The 21645-nt window shown below is 37.3% G+C and overlaps 1 protein-coding gene and 1 long non-coding RNA gene across 5 annotated transcripts in view; one reads left to right on the forward strand and one right to left on the reverse strand.

Moving 5' to 3' along the window:
* The window catches only part of LOC119909276 (E3 ubiquitin-protein ligase TRIM9), a 43479-nt gene that overhangs the window by 9105 nt on the left and 12729 nt on the right, over positions 1-21645 (reverse strand). For 2 of the 4 annotated variants that reach the window (XM_038727409.1, XM_038727407.1), the window contains exons 2-6: positions 15992-16087; positions 13496-13618; positions 6916-7026; positions 4410-4563; positions 766-846 (exon numbers count right to left, since the gene is read on the reverse strand). In XM_038727409.1, the coding sequence (XP_038583337.1) occupies positions 766-846; positions 4410-4563; positions 6916-7026; positions 13496-13618; positions 15992-16087 (565 nt within the window). The remainder of the gene's footprint in view (positions 1-765; positions 847-4409; positions 4564-6915; positions 7027-13495; positions 13619-15991; positions 16088-21645) is intronic. The other 2 variants (XM_038727410.1, XM_038727408.1) reach the window with 1 other exon arrangement.
* Positions 8025-12777, forward strand: LOC119909277. The gene is made up of 2 exons (XR_005445415.1): positions 8025-8107; positions 12470-12777. It is a non-coding gene; the product is annotated as an uncharacterized LOC119909277 (long non-coding RNA).

Raw genomic sequence — 21645 nt, forward strand, 5'->3', positions numbered from 1 at the left:
GGCAACAGTCATGACAGTGGGAACAACATAGCAGGATCTGTGCAATATACAGTGCACATATCAACATTAATGTTTAAATTCAGTACTTTTCACAGCATTTGTAGCCAAAGTAGTTTTTGATTCATGCACAACCACAAGATAATGAAGATTATTTGTTGTTAAATGAAGTACAGCATTATTTTTATTTAAATTCATGTATGTATGTATATGTATCTATATATAGATATATATTGCATTATTTAAAAATTTTATATAATAATTCACCCTGACATTTTACATTTTTTACTGAATATATTCAGTTTATGTACTGTGTATTGCATTTCTACAATGCAATACAACAATGACAACAGGTATTGTTTAGAACAATGAATGAAACAGCTCAGTGAAATAATGGTTAAATGATTATTTACATTAAAAAGTAAAAGAATAAGTAACAAAAGACTTGCATGGGCTAAAGAGAAGTACTTCAGGCAACAAATTTCTGTAACTCTATAGATTGTTGGAAACTTTGTGTTCCCGTGAAGGCGGCGCTATTCTGCAGAGGTGCCATTCATTGGAGAGGAGCGGGAAAAACATTAACCATGCAGAGGAAACAGACCAGATAGACACTGTGGGACAAAAAAGACCAGTGAATTTCCTGATTTGTGAGGGCTATTTGGGCGGAGGGACGAGGAAGGAGTGACAAAATAAATTCAAGGAAGGAAAACATAGGTTTACATAGGCGTAAACAGAGGTTTAAACTGAGGTGAAAAGTCTCTGAAATACCTCCTGGGCTCTCTGTCTCCATCTCAGCCTCACCACTGTCTGCTGCCTGCATTTGTTTCAATAACGGACTCTCCTGCACATCTGGAAATATGACGTTGGTGTGGATGTTTTAATAAAAGAGCACACGGACAGTAGGTGTACAAAACAGCTAGAACTGACAGTGAAACCAATGGAGATATTAAGACTGATTGCATTAGAAACATGATACGAGTTCCATATTCACTGAAGTTGTGAAGAGAGTGTGCTATAATTCACGTTATGTCCTAATCACACGCAATGAATTAATAATCTCAAAATTGTGGTCAAGAAAATAAAGCCTTATGATCCTTCATGTACAAATGAATGTAAATCTCATGATTTTCACCATTTAATATCAACTTATAGGTCAGAGTATTATAAATTCTAAACATTTTGTATCAGAAAATGTCTGTAACTTCCTTTAAGTTATTTTAAAAGATGATGTCAACATTGTACAAAGTTTCATTAATGTAAAAATTAATCATATGCATATTAGGGAACATCAGAGGTTTTCAGAGGTTTATGGCTCAGGTGGTAGAGTACGTTATTTGGTAACTGGCGGGCTGCTGGCAAAATTTCCCGGCTCTCCCAGTCCTTTGTTCCTGATGGCTGTGATATGTGTGTGAACTTAGTATCATCATAAGTGCTTTGGATAGGAAGTGCTGTATCGCTCCTGATGAGCAGTTGGCACTTGCCATCAGTGAATTATTGTTTGTGTGAACGTGACAAGTGTTGGAAGGCGCTTTGAGTACTTCAGTAGACCAGGAAGATGCTGTATAAACACAAGCCCATTTACCATACACCCATATATCTCATATTAGATCAGAAAACACTGCAACTATACAGAGACTTCAAAGTGCATACGTGAAGGTTTGGTCATGGATAACACTATCTGTGTGTCTTTCCAAGTATGTGAAGGTATCTCAACTTGATTTGCATACATATTTTAGTCACTTTTACCTCAAGCAACTAATAACGCAAACTAATAACAGAAATGTAAGAATTACTTTTGCAAAATTTTCTTTACAATCTCAATTGTTTTCATTGTTCCTGTTCTACATTCCACATACTAACTTAATTGCTGAGATAATTGAAGAGAATTTACCTTTAATCTGAACCTCAATTACAGAGTAAGGTGTTTAAAATGAAAATTCTTAACTTTACAATGGAGCATCAAGCAGTACAAGAACTATAATACTACAAGAAATTAATTCTTTCTACTGAGTGTTGCATAGAAAATGTGAAAATATGAAACATACCATTCGTTCATTTCATTACCTTAAATAATATAAACTACATAGAGAAAACTTATTTTTCAGATGTTTTCATGTGAAGTTTTCATGTGATAATGCAACAGGAATATAATAAGAAGCAGCAGTCCTAAGCAAATCTTTGAACAGGGTTCTAGCTACCATCGAGGACACTGAGCTCCTGTCCTCTGTAGTATTTCTGGGAATGCGAGAGTTTTAGCATTCTAAGGAAAACTTACACATAAATAAATAAATTTGGAACAGCATTTAGACCTTTTGTGTTGGGAAATTAAATGGTAATGCTTTATTTTACAGGTCAGTAATTTCCTAATAATGTCCTTGGAAGTTTGCTGGCATGAACTATGTAATTGAGTACTAATTACATGGGGAAGAGAGACATAACCTCTAATGTTTTGAATTAGAGTTTAGTTAGTTGAGTTTATAAACAGTTGTTGATTTACAGAAGGACAGAACATGTGATACAGAGCAACTTGCTCACTTCAGATGACCAATGATAATTGTCAATTGTCAATTGTCAATAATTTCAGGCTACTTGAGAAACGTGCATACATTGTGTCGACTAAGATTCAAAGACATGAAATCAAATGGTCTATCTTTAAACTGTATAACTTTGTTCCGGGTTATCAGTAGGATGTTATGGTGGAGAAATGGGTTTCATGTCATTCGCCTTAAAGAACAAAGGAGGGACAACAAAATCCTCTCTACTATTAATAAGCCTCTTTGGGTTTGCTTGACTGGAGCTTAAATTAGAGAATGTCTCCTTCAAGTACAACTCAACCAGGGCCATGACCTGCAGATCTGGGTCTCATTCTTTATTTACGAACTTGAATTTGTCTCTACGGTGCTCAGAGACAAATTCAATCTGAATCTGAGGGTGCTAGAGATAAAAATTCAACAGCTTTCATGAAGTGGCTCCCAAAGGGAACCATAGAGCATTATAAGCACATTATAAACCCATAAGAGTGCATAATCACTATAATCACATTATGATATCACAATTATTAACTACACAGCACTAAAATGAACGTAATGTTATTGTCATGTGATGATTATATTGCATATGCTTTATGTGGATTTGCAATATTTGTAATGAATTGCAATGCATTTGGAATCAACTCATTAAGCAAACAAAATATTGCATGTAATGTCTTAATGATTGATTACAAAGATTAATGGCCATTATTGTGTATTTTAGAAAGGTTAAATTCACATCTGTAAAGTAAAACACTTGATCTTTACTGCCTCAGTGGAGCAGTATCAAAATAAAATATGCATAGAGCTTATTAAATGTTTTTTAAATTCTACATTTACAATAGGTCTGGCAAATACAGACTGCAGCGGAATGAATATAAAGGACGCTGTGTTTACCCATGCATGCCATCTGGGTGCTGGGTAGCAACTGCCAATGAATAGCTAATCAGTTAGGTACTTTGTTGTAAATCTTGAAGAAACCTTACAAGGTAAGAGTGACAGAATGTAAATGTTGTTTATTGGTTATCAAATATATTATCATGGGCCTGTTTAATGTGCCTTCCTCTTAATTTACACATGAAGTTTACTCGTCACGAGGAGTCCTACTCTGCCTCTGCTTTTTAAAGTCTGAGAAAATAACCCTGATGATGTCGTCTCGGATTGGGCATTAACAGAAAATTTGTGTTACATGGAGTTTGAAAGAGGGTCTAATGCTGCATACATGCAATGTCAGCAGAACATGGAACAACAGGAAAACCTCCCGTTATTCTGACTTTGGGATGTTTAAACATTAATGCAGGATGGTTAGCCCCTCTGCTAGCTTTGTAATTACATAATCTAATTATCATATATTAGCTACTTATGCAGTGTTACGCATTTGAAGCAGTTTGTTAACTAGTGAAACCAAATAAAAACAAACTGCATATAACTCCTTTAAAATTAACTGAATCCATTGTATTAGTGTTAATTTTGGATTTTATTCATATTTAACTGCCAGCGGTGGTGACTTTGCAGCCATTTTGTTCCATTCACATGCATGTATTATACAAAATTTTTTAGAATGATGGGAAATTATTATGGGAAACGTAGGATCCTGTTTTTTGGCGATTGACATACAATGGACAATAAGTCAGGATATCTCGGCCTCAGCAACATCAATTTTGACAGTTCTTTTTCCATCTTTATGATACTAAATCGATGGAGTACTCCTTTAAAAAGAAAAAATGTTAACCACAGCACTAATAGAACTAACAGAAATTAGAATCAAAAGGCATATTGCACAGAAAGACATTGACTAATATAGAGTCTAAGATATCCTGTGATCATGACTCAAGTAGTAAAACGGGTCTTAAACGTGATTTAAAACTGCTTTTGAGGGTTCACCTTTTCCCTGGCAGAAGTCCAGCTGCAGGATGGTCTGGAGCAGCGAGTCAGTGTTGAGGGTGAGGTCAAACTCAGGGCCTACTTTTGGCTCCAGGGCCCCTTTTACCCACTGGTCTTGAGAGGATGTCACCCGCTTGATCAGAGCATCTGAGATCTACACACACATAGACAAGTTAAGGGGTGCAGACATGTCGAAAGGTTTGTACACAGCGAAGGATGATGAGCATAGGAAAAGACATGCAAAGTCAAACAAAGAGAGGAAATGAGAGTGTGTGCATTCAATATCTACATTAATGCGTGCAAGGCAGTGTTACCCTCCCTGCATCCAGAACAGCTTCTCTGTTCTGGGATCTGTTCCATTAGCATGGCTTCATTTCACTGTGTCTGACAAGTGAAATGAAGCATGCATTAGTGCAGTGCAAATATTTAAGGTTAAGAATTAGACCTGCCGGTAAGAGCTTCACTGCCTCAGGGCAAACATATCTAAGTGAATACATTACATTAAACTACACACAAAATGTGCTAAAATGTGTCTGAGGAAATTCATCCTTGGGCATTAAAACATAAATTGCCTAATTTAGCTTAATTCTTTCACTTCAGATTAGTTGCACTCTATTTATAAATGTTCCCTCAAATTACATTTAGATCCACCTTTGTTTTTTAAAGAGCCCCTAGTTAGGATTTAGGCATTGGCAACCATGAAGGACCACATAATCAATACATTATAAAACATTCAGATGAAATGGAAGCAAGGGGATGTGTGTGTGTTTGTCCCTCAGGAGTGTCTCTGATCTCTGTTTCATCTTTCCCTTTCACATTACTCTTTTTCTCTCTTGCTATCTCTCTCCAGGAAGAAAAATGATTCATAACCAGACACAGAGACACTTGAATATAATCTCATATAATTCAATAGAAATGGAGCCGTAACTAAGGGGTTGGAGAAGCTTAAGACCATGTGTTCTTGACATGCTTGCTGTCAGGAGGAAATATTCTTTTTCTTTTAACCATCCATCCATCCATCGTCAACTACTTATCCTGTGTACAGGGTTGCAGAGGCCTGGAGCCTATCCCAGCTGACATCGGGCAAAAGACAGGGTACACCCTGGACAGGGCCATTTTAACCCTTGTGTTTATTTGATACTGGCTGTTTGGGGTCCCCTCTTCACTTCCTTATAACCTCAAAACAATATGTGGGTAAGTACTGAAGAGGTTAACCTGATGCCACAAACTCGGCTTGCACATTTGAAGAAGGTGACAAAAATTGGAGATGACCACACATAAACACAGTTATCACACAAAATACAGAAATATTTAATACTGTATTATATTATTAATATTGAGTTTTATGAGCTATGCATATGCAAATGCATTTACAAATATACTGTATAATCCTTTTGTTTGCTAAACAGTAATCCAAAGACAAAGAAATGTATGGTATGTTATCATACATGGTCATGTTACTTATGTTTGGGTAAAATAGACCCAACAGAGGTTTAAAACTCCAACATACTTATTTGGGATTTGGAGGGGAACTGCAGCATTAAAGGTCTGGTTCACACTGATCACAAATACAAAACATATAAAAATCTACTTTATTTGTTAATGAGACCGCAAATAGAAGTAATGTAATTTTTGTGTTTCTTAAGAATTTAAAGAGAAACAGACCATTAGGGTTAAACAGACTCTTTCTTTGTGGCTCTTTCTTATAAGCAGGTGCACATGTCCCATTCGACCTTTCTCAGTTTGACCCAACATGCACGGATCAATAACTACTGATCAGCTATTGAGCATCTGAGCCTGCTGATAACTAAACATGTCAGGTCAATAACAAATAGGCCAGCTGCAGTTTAAGTCAAGCAAAGCCGATACACCCTGTGTTGGTCTGTGTGTTGTGTCCTCCTCTGACTGTGCAGTGTTTTAAGTCGTAATGTAAGGAGTTGTAAAAGAGAAGACTGGTGCTTGTTTATCTTTTTCATGATGATCAAAAAGTTCCCTCAAGAGACTAAAACCAGGAATACCGTTCATTTTGTCACAGTTTGATTTCGCTTATGCCTCTGTTTCACTGAAGTCGGCTGGGGCTACATAGTATTACTCACTAGTAGGATATATTATTTGTTGGTTTTAGTATTTTCAGTTACTAGCTGTTAGTAATAAATAGATAAACAATCCCAACCTCATTCTTTAATCCCCTTTAATTAAAATGTTTAAACTGAGGCATTACATGGTGAGAAAATCATACTAAAGTCTTGTATTACACAAACTATTTAACCCATTTGCCTATCTGATAAAAGCATTGACAAAAAGCTCGACTGTTTTTTCAGCTTGTAAAAAGCTGGCAGTTTGGAGTTAAATGTTTTTCACAGGATAGTAAAGTTTTGCTCAAATGACTGATAAGGCTGTATCCAGTTGCTATGTGAAGACCTAAATTAGGAGACATGCAGATGCCATGAAGGACGTTTCACACTCATATAATCTCAAACACACAAACACACAGTGGGTCAGATACCTGGAGGAATCCACTGGGATCGTTCTCTTTGAGGACTTCCAGGCAGTACTCCATCATGCCGGTGGTCTGACGTAGCTTCATGGTGCAGTGGGTGATCTGGTCACGCACCACCTGACATAGACACCCAGAGAAATTAGCAAAGCCTCTTTAATGTTTCCAATGCTTTTATACCTCAAAAAGACAATTGTTAGACCATGAACACCTAATGTGACAGTTTTCTTCATGTTGAACTTAAATGCAGAGCAAGTAAAGGACTTGTAGAGTTTGTGGCTTGTTTGAGTATAAAATTTCACAATATTTCATAACTTTAGAGAATTAATGAATTTCCTGCATATAACGGCCCAGTAGGACTGGACCCAAAGGCAAGTTTACATGTTTTATGAGGGAGCTAGATGTCTGCTCTGTGAGGGACATAAACAAAATTAACGCGCGTGCCAACAGTATCATAAATAACATCGACACATGAAAATATTTTTCACACAGCTTGTCTGAAAGCTTAATCCAATAGAAAAGGTTCTGTAGTGTCTTTGCAAACAAAGATGTTTGTATTAAATTAAAGTTTATCACAGCCTTGCTACCACCAGCTGCTGTTTGATTATCAACTGATTTAAGATCATACCGACCACCTCCTAAGTTGCCACATTTAAGCAGCATTCCCCAACCTCGCCAATAAAAACGCTAAAAAACAGCCAAACAAACACGACCAAATGAAGTGCAGCCAACAAAAGTTGCTGTTCAAAAGGCCGGTAGAGGTAAAATTTAAAAAACTTAGTGATAGTAATAGATGATTTGGCATGGTGTAGGTGAAAATGTGTTAATATGTGACACACATGCATTCAAGGAAAAGGAAAAGGAAAAGGAAAAGGAAAAGGAAAAGGAAAAGGAAAAGGAAAAGGAGCTTGCACTGGCAGCTATTCTTTACTGCACCACATTTCAAGCTTGCCGCTCTTCTTCAGGCAGCATTATGTTACATATGCTAGGAGTGTAATTAGGGAATGGGGATCAGGTGTGCGGATTGGTGTGGATCAGGTGATTGGTAACTGACTGGAACAACAGGTGAGTTAGTGGCTGGCAAGAAAAAAGGTGCAAAAATTAAAAACTGGCTGACGGGGCATGACTTTATAATCCCATAGTATTCCCGGTACACTATCCCTAGTAACCCGGTTTCAACATGTGATCAGATCAAGGTGAGGTAAGTATTTTACAGAAACTCGTTATCAGCCTTCACCAGACAAAGGTGACTTGTCTAGCTCTTTGAATGTCTCTCTCCTTTTTGTCTCACACACACTCAAACGCACAGACATCACATGCTATCTGCTGGCTGACCTATGAGCAGGAGGGAAATGAGGTTTGGACGGGTGTCACAGCAAGTCGTTCGAAGCTAATTGAAACTAAGTGAACTGTCACCGCCTGATTAGCCGTTTGTTTACATTTCATAATACCTGCACTACATTTTAGCTGATCAGTAATGTTTAATTATCTGCTTAAAGTACAACTGATACATGTATATAATATGTACGACCTGTACTTATGTTTACGTGACAAATACAAAGGTGAAGCAAGAGATTGGACAGAAAAAGTCTTGTGATGTTGGTGAATCCAAGATAATTACACCGTAAACCAACGGCTGCCTAAATGAATTAGAGACTTAATTAGAGTGAGTTTTGGTAATTAGCCCCCTCGTTTATTTGATGCTTAATGAGATCACAGTTAATTATTCACCTGTCAACTGCAGTATAAACTGAAATATGAAGAGCATGAAAAGTTAGCAGAAAGAGGATCAAAACAACCTACAATTTGAGTCTAAGAAGATTATGGAGTAGGTGTGGTGTGGGCAGGTATTACTAATTTTGTGGGACATGATTCTGTTAACATCAGTCACACTGTGGGGACTCGCCTTCCTTCTGGGGTCAAAATGCAAATCCCCACAACATAAATGATTACATTTTAGGTTAAGGTTAGGGGGTTAGGGAAGCTCTCCAGGGAATTAATGTAAATGTAATGTCCCCAAAAGAGATGGAAACTTGACTGTGTGTGTATGTGCTGGGTCAAAGGTCATCACTGATATGCTGAAGCCAACAGAACAAATATCAGATGAAAACTGGTAAAATACATACATACATATACCCTAAATACATTCTGATGCCTGACCTTTTTTAACAGTATAAGTTTGATTTATTTTTATCCTTTTTATTTCACAACTTCTTTTATTGTGTCTGTATTTTATGTATTTTTTACTGTGAAGCCTGATCTAGAAAGGTGCTATATAATACATCTTACTTGCTTACTATATCTTCATAAATTCATTTATTTAATGTATTAGCAATGTATTTGTCTTTATTTGATTTTTGTCTTGTTAATGGCTTACAAATCCAACAAAGGAAAAGGTTTGTTTTAGAGAGTGTGTCTTGGGTTTTGTACAAGTATTTATGATAAGGAGGGATAAAGAATGAATCACAGGTCAATGAAAGGTCAATAAAGGGAAACATTTTTAAAGGTTTAAATATTTTTATAGCTATATGTAACCATAAAGCCATCGTGCAGCTGGAATTCACCTATGGCAAAATACACACACAGACATTCAACTTTTTTACAAAGAGAAAATTAGCTTTTAAATTCAGGTTGACAAAAGTCAGCTCTATCTTCTGTGTAAACAACATTAAACTATGAAGCGTGAAGCCTGAGTAAATCTCAGATTTATTTCAATTTCCTTCTGTCCCGCTGAGACCAGCCATCAGCTCCTGCAGGCCTGGTTCAGGGGCTTATTCAATATGTTCCACATGCAATGCATATTAAATGAATCTGAGGGTGAAAATACTGAAACATGTTAATGCAAGCCCAGATTTCAGATACATGCTGCAAGCTTTACTCACACTCTGAACCACATTTCAATTCAGGTTAGAGCAATATTTTGGATGAATTTGTCCATTTTTGGAGTGCAGTGGAGTCTTTATGTTGGCATGATGTAGTGTGTTTTATACAGTAGTAAGTGGGGTAGAAAAGAAATGACAAAATATTTATAAAACATGCAGGAGTTTGGTAGGATGTATACAGGAACATTAGATGCTTGTGACTGGGCTTTCTTTTTGTGTTATATTTATATGCAATATTTGTGTTTCAGATGTCTGTAAATAAAGTGTTAAAGGTAACAGCTTGTTTTCCACAAATTTAAAGATACCAATCAGCAGTACAAATTGTGCAGGTTTGATGTAAAAATAAAAATGACACTGTTGGCTTCTGACTTTAATATCCAAGATCTGATGAACCGTAATCTTATTCACAGAAGGACACACAGTCATTCAGTCATCTGTGTATTCACTTCTCTCTATCAACTGCTGGATTAAAGCTGAAGTATCTGTGTTTCTGTGTGTGCCCTCTTGAACATGAATCTTTGTGAGCACAAAGTTGCAGACCTTGTTGGTATATTTTTGAAAAGTGAGGAAATTTGGTGGAAATTAGGAGTTTTTAATTGTTCTTCACATTGGGTTGAAACTTTGCTCTATAGTTAGGGTTTGAGTTAGATTCAGCAGGTAAGGATTGGTGTTGAGCATGTGATGGTTGTAGCTACTGTTTCTCCCTACTGGCTAGTAAGACTGCTCCACCAAATTAGCTTTGCACTCCTGTAACATTGTCAGATTAACGATGGACAGTTTCTTGAAGCAGAACCAGAGATACTGTATTATTTATCCCATGATTCTTCCTTGTCAAAACCCGCCACCTACATTTCCCTCCATTCAACTCGACCATCACAGTTCGGTAGGAGATTCGGGTGTGTTGTGCTAGTAGCAGCTAATGTAGCCTCAAGCTGCTAGCCTCAAACAGAGCTCACTTCTTTCTTGTTTATTATTTTTATTTTTAAACTTGTAGTCTTCAGCACCAGCCGACATCATTTAAGGCAATAGTCAGATTTCACACAGCTCCCTCTGGAGAAACAATTGTCTTCTATACAACTCTAGTCTAACTTAAGCAACAATAATGGAAACAATTATATTAAAAAATCACTGTGACACTGCCATCAAAAATATTTACTGTAAATACTGTACTTACACAATTATACAAAATTACACAATTTATTACCAAATTTGCTATATAACTGTAATTTTAGTACTGATCCATATATAAACAGCCACACACACCACTTGCACAGTTAAATACAACAAGTAGGCCTATATCTGGCTGTTCTTTGAAAGAGGAAGCCAAAATATGTTGCTTTTAAGGGATTACGCTCTGGCTTTGGTGATATGTTTTTTTTTTATAGACATCTGCCTTTCTTTTTTTTTTGGCTTCGTGTCTGGCCACAGCTGTATCTATAAAACAGATTAAAAGTCTTTTAAGTGCTTTTGACAAAAAGGAAATAGCAGAAGAAGGTTACAGTCAGGACATATGAACATCCACTGAGATCATCTTTAAAACCCTGATCCTTCCTCTGGCACTCTTAAATAAAAAAAGTTATGCTTTTCATCCAATAACGACCAGTCTGTCATTCCCATAACTCAAAGAAGTTTTTTCTGTGTTGTGGGTTTAGTGTGAAAACTGCAACTATGTGAAGAGTCCTGGTAAAATTAAATTTGCACAATATGACATCTACTTTTCAGCCAAAAAATAGAGAAGGCTAAAAACAAGAAGAATTGTGTCTCGTGCATGAGCTTCAATAACCAGGTCTTGAGAGGGGCGTGCATGCCTGTATATCACTGCATCTTGATTACTGTAATTCATTGCATTCAGGGTTAGGCCAAAAAACAATCCAGAGCTTTCAGTTAGTACGAAACACGTCTGCTTGGCTGTGGTGAACTGTTTAGGTCAGTTTTAGAATTTATTTTAAGATTTTACATTTAAAGCACTGGCTGCTTAGTTATATTGCTGAATTGCTGCTCTCCTACGAGCCAGAGCACAGCCTCAGTCAGGGCTCTTCTGGCTGCTCCCCTCCCCTCAACTCTGGAACTCCCTACCTGAAGATCTGAAATTTTTCAGAATCGGCAATATCTTTTAAATCACTTCTTAACAATTACAATTTTTAGCATTAGCATTTTTTAATAGTAACAAAGTTTTGTGTTTTATTTTTATTTTTTCTTACTGTTTCTTATCTTGTTTGTGGATAGATACTTGCCAGATTTCATTTAATTGTGTTTCTGATTTAATGTAAAGCACTTTGTAACATAAATACACACATAAATAAAGTGTGGTGTTGTTATTGTTGTTATTATTTTCACTACATCAATACTTTACCTTCTTGTTTTGTATATTCTGGTGTGTTTTTTTATTTATCAATAACTTTGTCTCTCAATTCTTTAATTTCTTCTTTTTTTTAATTCATATTGAACGTCAGATGCCTGATACAAAAGATTTACGCATCAGCTGCTTTATGTACCACACAAATTTTTGTTTTGAGCCGTAAGCATTTAAGCCATTGCTTGTCTGTTTTATTTTGTCCCTACATGAATAAGAGCCTGTGATTTTATCAGTTAGAGATAAACAGTGTCCTGATTATTTATTCATGTAAAAATGTGTTTTAGTTTATCACCATCTAAAAGCAGTTATTCTTCTCTTGTTCCAGCTACGTCGCAGCCTCCAGCTCTTTGGCCTCTGGCTGAATCTCAATCCCCGGCCTGCAGATAATGACAACAGCTGTCCTTGGGGCTTCCATCCAAACACCCCTCCCCCCTCCCCCGCCACCAGCCAGACGGTCAGTCGGTCGGTGGGCACGTTGAGGCTGGGCAGGCGTCCATGTGATTCACTAGGACTTAGGAAAACCCCATCGGTGGAATTACCAAGGAAAGTTAAAAAAGAAGCTTGACTGCTAAAATAGAAATCTCTGGTTTAAGAGCCGAGACTTTTTCATTTATTAAAAGTGCTGAAAACATAGTCTTCTAATCTGGTTCTTACTTTAAGCACTGAACTCACTCATAACTGGTTATTTCACAAGAGAGATTTTATGTTCCCTGTGCCTCTGTCTCACTAATTTAATTTAGAGTAATTTGAAAGTTGATTTGTTAGAGTTATTAATATACTGTATAACTAAGGATAATTCTTTCTAACTTGATTATTGCTTATTTTAACTGTTTACATTTAATGTTGAAGGGAAAAGCAAGTTTCCAGAAGCTTTACAAAACCACTACATAGATTTTTTTTGAGAACCATAACACATTTCTATGATAGATTAACAGCCTTTTATTGACCTGATTATTCTTTGAAAAGTTTCATGGTTAATTTTTTTTATCTACTAATGATTATGCTGACATACTGATATATACATGAATGATTTGTGGTTGGTGAGAGCAGATAGACTGGTAAATAAAGCAGACAGACGGACCAAAAGACATGCAGCCGGATTTCAATACCATTTCTTACAATCTAAATAACCGCAAATCTGCTGCTCGCTTTAGGCAGGAAAGGAACTGATAAAGAGACAGTTGTTTATTAATGCCTTTGTACATATTAAAAAGTTCCCCTTAAAGTATTTCAAAGCAATCACCTAGAAATGTCACATGCTAGTGGTGTTTATTAGAAAGCCAGCAAGTTAATAACTGATTAGGTTGAGCAGACATGCAGCTAAACACTGACAAGAGATCAGTTAATCCACCTTCAGCTTGTACTCCTTCTCCTTGGTGACTTTGGTGAGCAGTTTGGCTTTCTGTCTGGTGAGCGCCTCGATCAAAGAGTCACACTGCGCCACGAGGCAAGCTTCAAACTCCACACCGTTCTCCTGAAGCAACACACAGACACATGATCAGAAGGGCAAAATAATCATTGTAAACTTGAAAAGAAAAGTAAACATATGTAACAACCATATTTTATGGGACATATAAATCTGCTTTAAGCCATTCCAAAGTAATTCTCATTATGGGCAAAATCAACACTGTCACTAAAATAGATCTGTTGGTGTGTTTTGCCTTGTGTTTGCTTGTTAATTTACCAACCAGATCTTGTACTATTTTTGTTTCCACCACACAAACAATAATATAAGCGTTAATTATTTCAACAGACTACAGACAAAAATGAATCATATAGCATTTTCATCTGTTTGTACAACGGCCATGCTCCCTCAAGAGACACATACATATTATACATTCTAAAAATACAGTATACATAAAGCACATGGCCAGATGTATGTGGACACCCAAATTACCCACATGTGATTGTTGAAATGGTCATTTCTACACCATGCACATTACAGTAATATGGCTCTTCACCAGCCTCCACTCCTCTGGGATGGTTTTCCACAAGCTTTTACAATCTGGCTGCAGGGACTTTTCAGTGGTTTGTTGTTGATTGGAGAATCTGGGCTTTTATGCTATGGACTTGCACTAATGGCGTTTGTTTTTTTTGGAACACTTATCAATTTTAAGAACAATCCCAATTCACAAAGAATTCTATGAGGATGTTTCATTAATCATGAATTCTCTTTTGTCTCTGACATTTTGACTCGGTGTGTTTCAGCACACAGAAGCCTGGGGTGGATGGATGGGTCAAAAGAACTTTTGACTTTAAAACAGGAGTTTGCTCTTGTGTTTCCCGTTTAAAGCGGACGGTCAACTTTGTTCCCTGACCTTAACCAAATGTAAATTGCAGTCATCATGGTGACAAAGGTCTCCTATCCTTAATAAAGTAGTCATTTTAAGCCAAACCACCAAGTTTACCTAAACATGACCAAGTCATTTTTGTGCCTGAACCTAATCAAACCTTAACCACAAAAGGATCAGATCAGAAAACACATTTATTTATTATCTATTCAACAGTACTTTGAAACAGTATTGGAAGGCACAGACCAATAATGTCGTTCTGCCGACAGTAGGCGTAAGTTGTCATTTAATTTGGAGGACTTGTTGGTACTGTAGGTCTGCGCGCATTAGTTACAGTGGTTGGGATTTAATGAGAGACGGATCCACAGGAGCATTTTATCTGAGCATAAAACATGATGTGGAGATGAGGTTTTGTGTGTGTCCTCCGCTGAGTTGCACAGTTCAGATCTATAAGAGGGTGAGTGCTGGAGATCTTTTTCTCCCTTCCACAGTTCTTTTTTTTTCTTTATCCATCCGTCTCTCTCGCGGCTCTCTGGCTCACAGAGCAAAGTGGTGAAAAATTGTTTTATTTATTTAAATGCAATCTTCATCATTTTGCAGTAAGACTCTTAATGTTGGCTCGTAGTGCTGTGACTGACAAGATATGACAGTGCAGGCAGTTTGTGTGTGTGCATAACTGGCAGATGCTTTGGGAGAGATCAGCTGCACAGCAATGCTGTCCACAGGCAAAACTCACACACGCCACACAAATATATACGCACATGCCACAAATTCGGCTGATTTGGTTTGTTTTAGTTTAGTGATTCAGTGGATTTACCTCCCTACTGCACAGTGTGAGGAGTTCAAATGTGTTTCTGTGACTTTATTTGGAGCTTATTGCCCATTACCGGCAGGTTCCCCAAAGCAAAACATCAGTGGTGGTGTAATGTGTAAAGACCTCTACATGTGGAGGTAACTGATCAGACATGGACATCGGTTCAGGTACAATCTTGCACCACCAGACCTTCGTCCTGTCAAGCTTATGGAGATCCAGACAAAATATTGAGACCATAGAAATCCTGAGGCATTGATGTGATTGGCTGCGAGTTTTCAAACCACTTTCAGAAATGGCACCTCTGGTCTGAGGAAAATCAAGAGGTGTGTCCCAATTCCACCAGCTAAACATCAGCAAACTGTGTGCTGTGACCAGGACCTCTTATGTTCTGCATTTTGGGGCAATAGTTATAGTTTTTTTTAGCATTATTACACCACATACACCATGAGCCTGACAAAACAGAGGTCTGCCAAAGAAAGATTATTGGTAGTGTAATGAAAGAGCACTCCCTCCATCACTTTGTAGCTGTATTTCGTTCTGGTCTAATGAGACTAATGTTATTCTGCCTCTTCTATTGTGAATTCCTCCCAGTACACACAGGGTTTATCACTGATGATGTGTGTATATTGACGTCACACAACATGTTCTAATGGACAGTTGTACAGAAATCTGCAGAGAAATGTATGAACAGTATTTTTTTACACAGAATTTAGTGCACATGTGTTATACAGTGGTGTTATACCTGTATCTGCTGAAGCATGTTCTTGAGTTGAACCAGGAACTCTTTGGCATCTTTAGCTTTGTCTGAGACACCATTCAAGGCCTGGGAGATCTGGCACTGCAGAGACACAGAAAGAAAAAAGAAACTTAACAAATAAAATGGCAATTTTACTTAAGTCATCATAAACACTTTGTCGATTATTATATTTATTTTTTAATAACAACAAAAAAGAAAAATATTATTTTTTAGTGACATGAAATCTGCTTCAATCAGCCAGATGATTGTCCCAGATTTAACACTAAAAGCTCAAGACATTTTTCAACACCTCATTTAGTAAAGTAAAACATCTTCTTTCCTAAAATCCATGGGAATCTTTGCCCCAGACATGATACTAGTGCCTCCATTTTTCTTGACCTGAGGATAGAAAGTGTATGTAGAGAAGAAGAAAAGGAAACCACGATATGAAATCAAATGATTCTATCGTGCCTAGTTGTTGTTGCTGACATCACCTCTAAACAATACAATCTATTTATCAGTGGACATTAAATAGCTATTTCTGTTAACACGGCATTGATAAGACTGAACCGACTCCCCTCCTTCTAGGGCAAACTGTGCAACCAGCACAACCAGTGACTGACTGAGACTTTGAAGACATCAGTTATGTAATCATTTAACCCAACAGACAATTCTCCCTGGATGCTCAGATTACGACTGATCCTAGCCCCGAAAAAGCCAGAGAATCTGCATTGTTTTACTACTAGGGATTAACTTTATAATCTAGATTAGATTAACATCTAGATTAGAGTCTAAAAAATCCAGTTTTTCACTGTCACTTGTTACTCTGTCTTTATAGCGGCAGTAACACTTTGAAACTAAAACAAATAAGGCAGAATTAAACAAACAAAAGAAAAACATTTGTTTCTGTTATCAGCAAGTGCTCAGATGTTAGTATTGAGACTACCATTGATGACACCACCTTGTATTGTCTCTATTTATTCATAAATTAATCTATTGCCTCCTAAATGTAGCACATCCCCCAATGTTTTACCAAATTTCCATAGAATAGTCATAGGGGACGTTTATTTGTAATGCAAAATATTCTCTATATCACAATCAACAGCTGTTCATATCTTCTGTCTGCTACTGATTTGAAGTTAGTTTGATGACCAACGTTTAATTTAGTTGACTGTATAATTTTGTTGGTTACCACTTAATTTACAGATATAAAATGAATGCAGTGTGCAAGACATGGGGTGGGTGTTTCTCTGCGGGTTTTGGATCCCTTTATTAACTAGGACCCCTCGAAAAGTGAAGAATAAAAATTTGAAAATATTTTCTATTTCTCTATACTGTTTCTGTAAGATAATTGGCAGCACAGAAAATGTATATATCTTGTCTTCTCTTATATATACCTATGAGCATATCTTGATCGTTCTGCTGCTGTAGCTTGTAAAATACTGGTGTTATCAATTATACTGCAGCTGTGTAAACTATAAACAAGTTAATTAATATGTTTAACCTCTGCAGTCCTGGTCCTTCGCATATTTTAAATGTAAAACATGCAACAGCAAACATGAAATGCTTCAAATGCATATGTGAATGTTAGCCATGGCTAGGGAATGTATTATGTCAATAAAGAGTCCCCACAAAGATAGTGACACAAGGGTGTGTGTGTGTGTGTGTGTGTTCAGAGAAAGAGGAGCAGGTGGGAAATGTGGGTGTGGCGACCATGGAGCAGATTCATCACAGCTTGGCATGCGTGTCACAGTGTTCGTTTCCTTTGTCCTGTCTTTTCTTATTTATCAGTGACTAATGCTCACACACACGCGCGTGCGCACACGTGCACAGGAACACATAAAGAGCCAAAAGGCAATATAAAGTAGGTAGACCTCCATTTGTGTTACTAGAAATAAAACATACATTGATAACAGCTGTATTTGTGAATTGATTATTTTCCTTACGGATGCCTAACCTTAACTTAATGTACTTTTATTATCACTTTACATTAAGTGATGTAAAGTGATATAAAAGGATCAACACAAGCACAAGTCCTCTGTCTTAAAGCTGTAAGAAAGTACTTAAAAAGAAAACAAAAGGTAAAAATCACTTAGTATTTATTTATTAATCAGTTATTAATGCATGTTCATTGTTTAGTAGGAATTAATATAATGTACCAATCTCTTTTATATTGTTTGTATAAGGCCTTTAAGCTTCCTTCCTTCTTTGCACACGTCCATTGAGCTCTATTATGGTATGTTTTGAACACCATATTTTTACTTGTAAGAAATAAAGACTGAATACTAAATTATCTCACATGTCAGTCAAGCAAATATTTGATTTTATGTCAGATTATGAATATTTAGAAAACTGCAATTAGTGTTCTTTCTTTCCTGTCACTATTCCCTTGGTTATATTTGAGTAAGTAAATCTCCCACACAGTCAATGCACTGTAATCCACTCTCTCCACCTCTACCACAATAACCCTTCCACCCCCACCACACACGCACACAAGTCAGACGGCTTGCTGTGATGGCCATCCCTCTTCAGGAGGAGGGACGTGTGGAGGTCATGGTTCACGAATCAACCCAATCCTTCTGTGGAGCTTCTCACTGCTCCTCACCAAGAGGCCATCTGGCCCAGCAAGCTGTCTGGCCTGTGTGTGTGTGTGTGTGCGCGTGCGTTTGCATGCCAAGATGCTAACAAGGGGATGACGGATGTGCCATACGAGGGCTGCCCTGGCACATCCCCTCCTCTGTTATTTGTACTGTCTGGTGCTTCATTCATTTAACTGCAACACTGCTCACCGGGTTAAAGTTCTGAGCTACATACATCCACCTGCCTGTCTGCTCCTTTGTGTACTATAGTAGACCTCTTTTATTCATTAATTGATTTTCTTGACCCACTAGTTGTTTATCAGAGTGGTGGAGGGCTGAAGTCTATCCCAGCATGCATGCAGGCTCTAAGGGGAAGTCTAATTGACATTAAAGCAACTTTTCAAAGAGAGACCTGCCCAAAAAGGCAGCATTAAACACTGTTACAACAAACAATACAAACAGAAACAGAATAAGACATCTGTCATACACCACAACATAGCGTACATAAACCTCAGTTAAGCTGCATTATTTACATTTTCTACAGTACTTTCAAATTATGTTTATATACTACTAATTAAGGTTAGGCAAACATCATGGTTTTGATGTAATAGAGAAAATGTCTGCAGTGACTTGAAGCACAAGACATGATGAGTTTACATTACTAGTCTGGATGCAAACAGCCACTGATTTCAAAGTCCTGCTCTTTGTTGCCCACCATCAACCCAAACAACCTCCTACGTCTTATGGGTAGTACTTCATCCATGCAAAAAAAATAACATTGACCTACTGTTAAGTACTCTACACTTGAATATGCCCGCTTAGCATTACTTTGTATTTATTCAACCTAAAGCCGTGTCTTCCAGCAGATGGACAGACTGCCCTGATGCTAAAACATGTCTTCACCAAGACACCCTACTCTCTACTCATGTGCTCTAATTAATTAGCTGTAATTGAGCAGCTGTTAAAATAGATTACTGCACTGATCACAATGCTGTAGACAGATTGAAGCTTTTTATTTGTTTATTTGTTAACTCTAAAGAGGACAAGTCTCTATCATCTGACAGCTGTTCAGTTTTCCTTAACCCAAAAACAATGCTATGAAATTACCTCTTTTATTAACTAATGGCTTGTTGTTATTGCCTTAGTTTTTTTCAGTGTTAACTCAGACTAACGGGTCATGTAGCAAAATTCAACATAACTTGTTTTGGATTGCATGCTATTTACTTTTATTAAAATAAAAATAGCCTTAACTGATATAAAATGCTCCCAAAACAAGAAAAAAATGCAAATACCTTTTGTAAAAATCAATATTGAGATGTGTTAAAATACCATTTCATAAGGCACCTCTTCATACCAAGCCTGACTACACTGTCACCACAATATCCAGGTCTAAATTTGGCCATACCCCAGAAAAACTATGTATAACAGTGGCGAAATGTGACAAGTCTGCCCTGCAGGAAGAGGACCAGTGAACCACTGAAGAGATTTGGAACCAAAGAGAAACACAGAAACATGAGAAAATCATGTAGAGGATAAGGAAAGTGAAAGTGAAAAAGAAATATAGATGATAAGCAATAGAAATATTCATTTGGCCGAGGATCAACGCACCTGCAGAGCAGAACTGTACATTTAATAATCAAATTTTTTCCCTCCTTTGTTTCCTTTGTTCTCTTCCCCTTAACCTTTTTCATCCTTTATTGCTCCTCCAAATAGGAGTGTCATTTTTCTTTCTCCTGCTGTCAGCAACCTTCAGCACTCCTCTCAGAGACAAGTGTTATTATCTCATTATCTTATTATAGGAGCAATGAAGGGCCATTTATTCAGTCTGTGACATTCAGAGAGACCAGTGGTATTCATGGGGGCTCAGTGTTGGTTTACTAATATGTTTCAGCTCAAGAAATAGCAGGATGCAGGGAAGGAAACAGTGAAACTGATTTTAAAGGAGAATTGCTTATGGTGCTGAAACGGCAGCTAACTGGAGAGCAAGATGAGCCTTTCAACTTCCATAGAGTGTGACTTTCCAACCCTGCATCTGTCAGTGTAGATATGTTCCCTTACAACAGACTCAGTGTAACAATGTGGAATTATTGCTCTTATTATTGCTATTATTATTAAACGGCGATTGCCGACATGAAACAACTGCTGAAAGAAGCTTTAATGTTAAGTATTAAGGCGGAGAGTGATGATAAATCTTCAATCCAACGTAAATGCCCACACTCAGCACCGAAAAAGGATGCAATGTCACAAGTGTGAAGAGGATACTAAATCAAATATTCAGCAGAGTGATTACACACTGTAAATAATAAACTGTCTATGAGAGCGATGTCTGGCAATGTAGACTACAACACACCACTATAATACTACTACTGTAAACATGTTTACCAAATACTTTGTGGAGGAAATCTAGTTTATGCCTGGTTTCTGATGGCTGGCATGTTTTTTCCAGTCCATGAAGTGTAACATTCTTCTACCACACAATTTGAAGTAGGGAGGTCGGGGTGAATGAAGGGCAGAATCTAGTAGTTTAGGCAATCAAAACTTTTCAGTTAACACTGCATGTGCTAAAAGATCAGTTTTTAGTTTTTAATTATTGTTAGGAAACTTTGTTAGTGTTGTAGGGAAACAGATGTGGTGAGTGATCTTAGAGAGAAGATGGGGGTTACTCTGAACCACGGGAGAACAATAGACAGCTCTTTGCCGGTTTGGTTGTCAGCCGGAGAATGGTTGATGGTGGTGTTGACCTTGTCAAAATGATACCCATGGGACATGAAGTAGGGGCTGAACCCCCTCGTTCACCTCCCCCACCTCCCCTTTTATTTCTTCTTATTTGCATTCCTAAGCCTTTACATCCTCCACTATCTCTGTTTTCCTTTACCTTCTACCTTAAACACGTTTTCCTCTGTTTCTCTCTTTATCAATAGGGATTTTGAATTGGTTTGGATATTTTTCAGCACATTTAAACCTGCCCATTTTATTAACGAATCTCCCAAAGAATTCATTGAAGGTAAATATGGTTCTACAATAGTGCACAAGTTAGGTAGAAGCTGGAATTAATCGAATCTCCTTCTCCTTATGAAGCTC

Source organism: Micropterus salmoides, unplaced genomic scaffold (genome assembly GCF_014851395.1).
Source record: "Micropterus salmoides isolate LMB-PRFRI ecotype aquatic unplaced genomic scaffold, ASM1485139v1 Ms_hic_scaffold_18, whole genome shotgun sequence".
NCBI lineage: Eukaryota > Metazoa > Chordata > Actinopteri > Centrarchiformes > Centrarchidae > Micropterus > Micropterus salmoides.